At 36.1% G+C, this 9,673-nt stretch overlaps 1 protein-coding gene across 1 annotated transcript; it reads left to right on the top strand.

Moving 5' to 3' along the window:
* The first annotated feature begins 6,301 nt into the window (after positions 1–6,301).
* On the top strand, positions 6,302–9,673 carry LOC127163400 (nuclear factor 7, brain). The gene is made up of 6 exons (XM_051106615.1): positions 6,302–6,925; positions 7,080–7,175; positions 7,662–7,892; positions 7,974–7,996; positions 8,078–8,196; positions 8,393–9,673. The coding sequence occupies exons 1-6, from the start codon at positions 6,524–6,526 to the stop codon at positions 8,893–8,895; spliced, it is 1,374 nt and encodes a 457-aa protein (XP_050962572.1). The 5' UTR covers positions 6,302–6,523; the 3' UTR covers positions 8,896–9,673.

Below are 9,673 nucleotides of genomic sequence, written 5' to 3'. Positions count from 1 at the left end.
AATAAAAACTGCAAAACTGAATAACTCTGCCCTAGACAGCTTTATTTAATTTAATTTAACTTAATTTATTTAAGTTTATCTCATCTGGTTATAAGATCTGTAAGGTTTACAGAACCTCAGACACTTTGATCTTCTGAGACGGACAATACACACACAGTGTATTAAGATATAGACATTTGTTTCCACATCTCACTGAGAGAAGATGTGAAAAAAGTCCCTATCCACCTATTCCTTCCATCCACTTCCCCTCACCCATCTCCTCTCACTCAGCTCACTTAGACTGGTCAATAGCATAATATAATGTTCTACATGAATACAAGTGATATCCATAGTCATGTTTGCTATCATTTGAACTGTCACTGTGTGTCTGGTACAATGGTCTCATTCTCACAAGGAGTAAACTAAAAGGTAAACAGATCCTAAAAGTTCAGAGATATATTGCTCACTGTTAAGGTTGTACTATTTCCCAGTGTCTTTCATGCAAATTCCCATCTGTCCCCAAAAGGTGCAAACGATCAAGTCTAGGACTTGATCAATGCAAATTCAAATTGTTAGTTCCTGTCTCCATTTCGGGGGATGTCTGTCTGAGTCTGAAGTACTTAAAGAAGTGTAGCAAGAAGATCAGGGCGCTTTCTGTAGCCAGAATGAGCCCATAGTACGAAGTGTGTTGACACACTTCATACTATGTATTTTTCTCAAGTCCGGTATGCATCTTACTCCTAGACTCATCTTGGAGATTTCTTGTATTGATTTGATATCTTTGAATTGGCTGTATAATTGGCATAATACATATTTACCTGACTGCTAATAAATTGTTACATTTGAATCTATTCTTATTTGCTCTGTAATCATTGACTCTAGTAGATTACGATGTATCCTTGTTACCGCATTTCCTGCATCAGGTTAGTAACGGACTAAAATTCAGCTGAGATGGAGCATAAGGCACACCAGCTGTATCTTTAGAGATCCGGCTAACACTTGGTATTAGTTCAAGTGTACTTAGACTGTAAGGGCTAAAAGGGGTATTTCCGTTTAGGTCAACTGAAAGTTGTTCGACCAACCTAAATAGGGTGAGCCTAACCTCTGTTTACTGTAATATTACTCTAGCTAAGTGTACATGGGAGACCATGGCATGACCAAACCAAAGCTACTATCGGAGAAGTAATGTTGGTCGGCTTATATCTATAGTAGTGGTCGTGAGCTCTGACTAGAGATAATGTTGCTTTATTCAAGTGTGTACAGATCTATGGGGACTAAACAAAGGTACTTTTAGAATGAGCAAGCATAGGGGCGGCCGTCTAAAGTATTAGTCAATTACCTCTGTCTAATATCCAAGACTGATGAGAATGTGACCGTAAGGTATGCTAACGGCCGAAGCAATATCTTTGAGCGACATGAGCACCCGAATGAATGAGTACAATGATATTAAAGAGCAAATAGAATCATCAGATGTCTAGATCAATTTTCCTATGAAGGACCTAAAATGATTCTAACCTATATTCGAGGTCATAATAAAATGGAGTCAGTTTGAATTTAACTTCAATTAAATAACTTTGCGCACTGGAAAGACCCAACACGCAAGAAACCTTCGGCCACCATTGGATACCTTCCTTGGGCCAATTTCGTGGACCTTACAGATCTGATTAGGGTTGTGTTATGCTTTGCTGGTGTCAACTAATCATAAAACATTGATTAAACAGTGAAATAAATGAAAAAGTTGTAAGACTTGAAAATAATTCTTCCTTTCGACAGTTGGAACTCCTCATGCCATTCAAATAATTAACAAAGCTTAAAATGGACAAGGCAGCAGTGCGCCATGCATTTTACACCTAGGCCTTCAGTGATGTCCTATTAGAATTAATCCATTGTATGTTTATTGTATGTTTCTTGTCTATTATTGTATGTTTATTGTATTGATGTTTCACCAGGTAAAATGTCTCTATCTGCATTTCATGCAGCTACAGCGAATGCTGTTTCCAGGTCCAAGCCTCAACTTGTTTCACTTGAGAATACTATCTCAACAGCCGTTCATGAGCACTATTTATTCATATTACACATGAATGAAAGCTAGACATTTAAAAACCTATGGTGTTCCCTAATATGCCTTTTTGATGCTCAAGCTGACAGCAACCGCTGACATTTTATGAATCATCAAGGACCATGGTTTCAGCTAAAAATTTTCTTTACTGTTGTAGTGAAGAAAATAGTCACCTACATCCTTGTTGACCTGAGGGTGAACAAATTAACTCCAAATTTTCATTTTAGGTGATCTATCACTTTATTGTTGCCTTTCAGAAAATTAGTGAATGTTTGAAACAAACATTTAGAACAAACAAGGGACTCATTAACAACTAACAGCACTTCAAAACTTTTTACTGTAAGTAAAAACCAAATGTAGTATTTCTAAGTGTGTGTTTTAAGAAAGTGCACTGTAAATATATTGTCACTCCAATGGACCAGTTTTTACAGCAATGGCGGATCGTGGAGGCGCTCAGTAGTTCCTGGAAGTTAGCGCTAATACTTTACGCAGCAGAAGAGACCGCTGTGATCAACTTTTACAAGGTAAGACATTTATAGATCAAAACTGTAGATTATCAAAGCAGCTAATCAAATTACCTTATGCATTAAAACAGATTATTATTAGATTATTCCTCACTAAAGTACATTTAGGGGATATTATTTATTCTCTTCATGCAGTTTTATTCATCGTTGTGTAATTAAGGCTTTTAAACGTGATTTTTGCTGGTGGAAAGTTAAATATTAGAATTAAATTTATTGCAAAGGATGCTGATGGACCTAAGTGAGAATGAAAAAAAGAGACGGGCAGTTTTCATTTCAGGATCATACTAGGCTAAATTACCAGAAATATTGGTAAAATAATGAAAATTTTGCAGATTCTGCAAGGTGTATGTAAACTTTTGACTTCAACTTTAATAAAAGTAATCACAATAAACCTGTACTTTATTACTTTATTTTATATTTACTGTACTTGTACTTAGCTATTGTAGAAGCACTGCGTGTGGTGGAGGAGCAGTGATGCCACAGGATTGATAAGTGATAACGCATCACTTAACCATTTCTCCTGTATTTTTCTCCTTCTCTATTTTGCTTTCAGAACAAGAGCCACTGGAAGATTCCCTGTAATGAGAACACCTGTGTAGAGATGAAACCAAGCCTTAAGAGGACTTCAGACGACACCAACTCAGAATAAATACACAACACTGCCAAATTTTATTTTCATTGTTAACATGATCACATCATGTGATCATTGCTTTAATGTGTTAACTGATGCTAATTGACATGATGTTAACTAACTGCATGACTTGTATAGCCTAATTTTAGAACATTTTTGCCATATGAACATTACTTTGACAGTCACACCTGTTAACAAGGACAACATGCTTTTCCATTTATTATAAATTAATATATCAGTTACTGTAAATAACTGTATAACAAAAGTCAACATACATAAAATATATGATTAAATGTGTAAAAACAATGTTTTAAGTTGAATATATACAGTCATGTGAAAAAGTGAAGACACCCTATTGAATTCCATGGTTTACTGGTCCTTGGCTGGTCTTAAAATTTCAAAAATAAATCCTCAGATGGAAAACAACACATGACAAATTTCACAGTGTCATTATTTACTGAACAAAAATAAAGCCAGAATGGAAACGCCATGTGTGACACTGTTAGGACATCCTTACTGTTAACATTAGAATTAAGAGAGTAAATAACAATCAAGCACTGCTAATCAAATACCTTTGATTAACTGATCATCAGCAAGTCTGAGCGCCTCTATAAAAGCATAAGCTTTGGTAGTTTGCTGGTCTGGAGCCTTCAGGTGTGTGTTAACACAATGCCAAGGAGTTAAGACATCATCTTAGAGAAGCAATTGTTGCTGCCATCAATCTGAGAAGAGTAATATGGCCATTTCCAAACAATCTGAAGTTTATTCACAAGTGGAAGACATTTAAAACAGACACCTCTCCTTCCAAGAGTGGACGTCCCAGAAAATTCACCCTAAGATCAGACCGTGTAAAGCTCAGAGAAATGGCAGACAACCCAAGAACTACACCTCAGACTCTACAGGCCTCAGTTAACATATTAAATGATAAAGTTCATGACAATACCATTAGAAAAATATGGGACAAAAATGGCATGTTTGGAAGGCTTGGCAGAAGAAAGCATCTTCTATCTAAAAAAAAACCCCATTGCAGCACAGTTTAGGTCTGCAAAGTTGCATCTGTACAAAACACAAGTCTTCTAGAATAATGTCCTTTGAACAGACGAGACCGAAGTGGAGATGTTTGGCCATAATGCACAGCACCAAGTTTGGTGAAAACCTAAAGCACAAACACCTTATACCAAAAGACAAGCATGCTGGAGGAGGGCTGGTCATTTTGGGCTTGTTTTGTAGCCACAGGACCTGGGCACCTCACAGTCATTGAGTTGGCCATGAACTCCTCTGTATATCAAAGTATTGTAGAGTCAAATACGAGGGCACCTGTCTCACATCTAAAGTTGGGTCAAAGTTGAGTCATGCAACAGGACAATGATCCCAAGCACACCAGCAAATCTACAACAGAATGACTGAAAAGAAAAGAATCAAGGTGTTGCGACAGCCCAGTCCAAGTCCAGAACTCATCCTGACTCAAATGCTTTGGTGAGAGCTGTGCATAAGCACATGCCCACAAACCTCAATAAACTGGAGCAACGTTGAAAAGAAGAGTGGTCCAAATTCCTCCAGAACGACGTGAGAGACTGATAAAGTCACACAGAAAAATGAATGCTGCAAGTTATTGCTGCTAAAAGTGCATTTACAGGCAATTGACTCATAGGATGTCCTAACTTTGTCACGCATGGTCTTTCCCTCTTGGCTGTATTTTTCTTAAATAAATAATGACACTGTGTGATATGTCATGTGATAATGTTTATCTGAGGATTTATTTTCCAAATTTTAAGACTTGCCAAGGACCAGATAATCTTTATTATATCCTGATACAGAAAACCATGAAATTCAATAGGGTGTTCTAACTTTTTCACATGACTGTACTATAAAAATATTTATATATTAATAAATATGGGGTGAACAAGAATCAAAAATAAACAAACAAACAAAAAAAACAAGATTAATTTCCCTTAAATTAATATTATAATTCACTTATTTGGTATTAACTGTCTAAGACTACATACAACTATACAACTATAATACAAAAACACTATTATTGTGACAAAAATAACGTTAGATTGATGTGCGCATACCCAGTAGCCAGGGCTGTCTCCCTTCTAGCTTTTACCCTTGCGCAGGCTTCAAGTGTCATGCATTTCTTTGTTAAGAATAAGTCATAATACAAATAAATATTGTATACATGTGTAGTTTTGTGCATGTTTATTTTGTAGTAATCCCCACTTCACAAGCACTTTTTAATAATAGTAATATTAATCAACAATATTCTTTATTTATTTTGATCATATCTGCCTACATGATCCATGCTTATAGTTTCATACGTAGATTCATTTATTCATACCTTGTGTAAGTAAAATTACATTTTTATTTCTTTATATGGTTTTCGTAGCACAAATTGTTTTTTATTATATGAACGGTCCAAAAATCGCTGGGACATCTGAGAGACATATGGGACGCAAAGGCACCTTTTTCCACCTTTGACCACAAGATGTCATTATTGTGCAACGTGTTGACAAGCATGGAGTAACGAACCTTTTTACGATACAGTTGGTACAGTCGAAAGGTCGGAATCTCCAGAAACTAGTGATGGGAAGTTCGGATCATTTTAGCGACTCTGACCTTTGAGTCTCGTTCAGCAAAATGAACGAATCTTTTTTCGATTCATTTCGTTCATTTTAACAAAATATAATTAAAATGTTACGTTTTACCTCCCTAACACATCTACTGCTCACACAAACGTTGATCACACTTCAAATGAAACAAAACTGTAATGCTATAAGAAACAGAAAAGATTAATTCATTGTTTACCTTGGTCTTTAGTCTATGATTAGCTCACCTCACCTCTTATCTGACAAGTTTTCGGGTTTGAGTCGTTTGTTCATCACGTGACAGCCCCATAAGAACGAACGACTGTAAAAACCCAGTCGAAACAGGTGAACAAATTCCAGTACAGAACCTAATAGGATGTTGCGCATGTGACGAATGAACGAATCACTCCCCGAGACGACTCGTTCGTCCCGAGTCACAATAAATATTCGTTCAAAATGAACGAATCGTTCAAGAACGACCCATCACTACCAGAAACTCCACCCTTTTACAACACCTATACCAGGAAGAGACTCATTATTTCTCCTTCAAGTCATGCTGATTTTCTTAAGTGACAAAAGCAAAAAAATCAGCGATCAGTGTAGAACGAAGAGAAACACTTTAAAGAATGACTGGAGAAATTTGTTTCTGAAAGGAAAGATCTTTGTAATTCTTGCGGTTACTGATTTTTAAAACAGTTGTTCTGAAACTGAAAGTAAAGTTTAGGTTGCTGGAGCAGTGAAAATGGACTCACTAAATGTATCTGCAGAAGAACTTTCTTGCCCGGTGTGCTGTGAAATCTTCAAGGATCCTGTTCTTTTATCATGTAGTCACAGTTTCTGTAAAGAGTGTCTTCGACAGTTTTGGAGAACCAATGAAACTCGGGAGTGTCCTGTCTGCAGGAGAAGATCCTCAAAACAACAACCTCCGTGTAATCTGGTGTTAAAAAACTTGTGTGAGTCGTTCCTGAAGGAGAGAAATGAGAGGCGTTCATCAGGATCTGAGGAGATCTGCAGTTTACACAGTGAGAAACTCAAACTCTTCTGTCTGGAGGACAAACAGCCTGTGTGTTTAGTGTGCAGAGATTCACAGAAACATGAAAATCACAAATTCAGACCCATCAGTGAAGCTGTTTCATCATATAAGGCAAGGCAGATTTTTGTCTGAGGATAAAACATTTAATTTATAAGTAAATTTTAAAATAGTAAAATGGTTTTATCATTTTGCTCATACTATGTATTATACATGAATATATTACACAAATCTCAGGTGTTTTATACATTTTCATTTTAAATTCTAGAAGGAGCTCAATACAGAACTGAAGTCCTTACAAGAGAATCTTAAACACAATGAAAAAATTAAAGGAGAGTTTGATAAAACAGTTCAGTATATAAAGGTAAGGATTAATATACCTGTAATGTTTGCATGGATGTATTTATTTGTATGTAATAATGTGTAAACTTATTATGTAAATTTTTATTATAGACCTAAGGTCATTTATACCATAGTTTACTCCTCAAAGTCATTGAAATATACATTTAGAAAAATATATATATATATATATATATATATATATATATATAGATAGATAGATAGATAGATAGATAGATAAAATTTACCATATGTTTTTCAAAAATGGATGAAAAATATTGATTGAATATTGTAGGTACGAATGTCTTCAAATTTTTGTCCATTAAATATTCTCTAGAATCAGAATGCCGTTCCCAGGGCTGTATAGCAACCATTATAATTGGAGCAACATATTCCCTTAATTTTTAGAAATTTCTTTATTTGTATTAAGAAGTTTATTTTGCTTAATCACAGTACAAGGGAAAAAAGTTGTATCTTTGGGATGATTGTAGTCAATGTGATTTGATTTCAGTCTCAAGCTGAGCACACAGAGCATCAGATTAAACAGCAGTTTGAGAAGCTTCATCAGTTTCTCAGAGATGAAGAAGAAGCTACAATCACTGCACTGAAGGAGGAAGAGGAGCAGAAGCAGAAGATGATGAAGGAGAAGCTGGAGCAGATCAACAGACACATCTCAGCTCTTTCACACACAATCAAAGACACAGAGGAGATGATGAAAGACCATGACATCTGCTTTCTAAAGGTCTGATTTCACATTGTGGATTGATTGACTGATTAATGATTGATTGAGTTGTTGATGATAAATTGTGTGTTTGTTCTGCAGAAGTTTCCAGTCTCAATGGAAAGGTGAGTGATCTGCTGGTGTCTCTGGTCTCTCTGCTTCTGATCCAAAGCCACTGCAGTTCTGACTCCTGAATGTTCTTCCAGAGTCCAGATCTCACAGCCGGATCCACAGACGCCTTCTGGAGCTTTGATTCATGTGCCACGTTACTTGGGCAACCTGCCGTTCAGAGTATGGAAGAAGATGCAGGACATTGTCCAAAACAGTGAGTCTGGAGTAGATCTGTGCTCTAACACATACACTGGAAACGATGCATGGGGAAAGATTCACAGATTTAAAGATGTCTGATGCATTTGATCAATAGGAACAATGTTGATAATTCATAATAATGTGTGTTCGGTTCACTATTGATCATTATATGAACATCAGAATAAAAGCAGCTGTTGATTGTGTCTCCTCAGCTCCTGTGATTCTGGATCCAAACACGGCTCATCCACGTCTCCTCCTGTCTGATGATCTGACCAGTGTGAAAAACAGTGAGAACGAACAACCAGTTCCTGATAATCCAGAGAGATTTGCTGATTATCTCTGCGTTTTGGGTTCAGAGGGGTTTAAATCAGGAACACACTGCTGGGATGTGGAGGTTAAAGAGTGTTGGTGCTGGAATGTTGGAGTGACTACAGAATCAAACCAAAGGAAGGGAGATGATTTCTTTAACACTGATGTCTGGAGTGTGCGGTATGATCCACATGGACTGTTTGAACGGACTTGCTTTCCTGTTAAAAAGAAGCTTGATCGTGTGAGAGTGTATCTGGACTATGACAGAGGAAGAGTGTCATTCTCTGATCCTGTAACTAACACACATCTACACACATTCAAAACCACCTTCACTGACACTGTCTTTCCATTCTTTTGTTCTTACAGTTTTTCCACTCTTGGGATCTTGCCATTCAATAGTCAGTAATCGTAGTAGGTCTGGATCTTCCTGCTTTCATCATGTTTCCAGTATTTAATATCACATGAGCAAGAGTGCTGTTGATCTGCTGTTCAGCACTACAGCAAAACTAACACTGTTATTGCTTTCATACAAGTTTAGAGGGTTAATTTCAAGTAAATCCATGATTTCAGAGACATGTCCAGATATTAGTCTTTGATTGAGTTAAATAATAGTTTTACATGGAACTATATTGAATATGATCAAAAACACATACACATCTTTAATGCAGATCAATGGAAAATTGTGTATATTAATCTAAGGGCAGTTCAGCATTGTAATGTATCTTAGGTGGGTTGCTATTTTAGAAAGGTATCATTAATGTAAAATAGCCTCATAAATCAAATATTTTATGCAAATGCACGTCAACAACCTAGTTACAGTTTAGTCACTACATCTGAATTACATATGGAGTTGTATATAGTTTTTATTTAATAAAATAATTTATTATTTAATAACATTTATAAAGATCTATAGGCTAGGGTAAATAATGAACATTTTAAAAGTGTGTACTTCTAATTCATGAAATTAAATAAATAATTGGTGTTTTCAGTTAATTCAGTGCTGGACTTCAACATGTCTAAGAGCAATTTTTCCACAGAATGAAATCTGAGAAGTTTTTAAAACTTTCCTGGAACAGGCATGGAGTATGCATTTCGAAAGTGAGGATGTTTAGGCCTACATCTCAAATCACCTGCTAAAATGTTCATATGAATATATTTCCCTTCCAAATGTGCAATCTGAATAA

This window comes from Labeo rohita, chromosome 3 (genome assembly GCF_022985175.1).
Source record: "Labeo rohita strain BAU-BD-2019 chromosome 3, IGBB_LRoh.1.0, whole genome shotgun sequence".
Classification (NCBI taxonomy): domain Eukaryota; kingdom Metazoa; phylum Chordata; class Actinopteri; order Cypriniformes; family Cyprinidae; genus Labeo; species Labeo rohita.
Note: the sequence above shows the minus strand (reverse complement) of the source record. Positions and strands in the feature narration are given on the sequence as shown.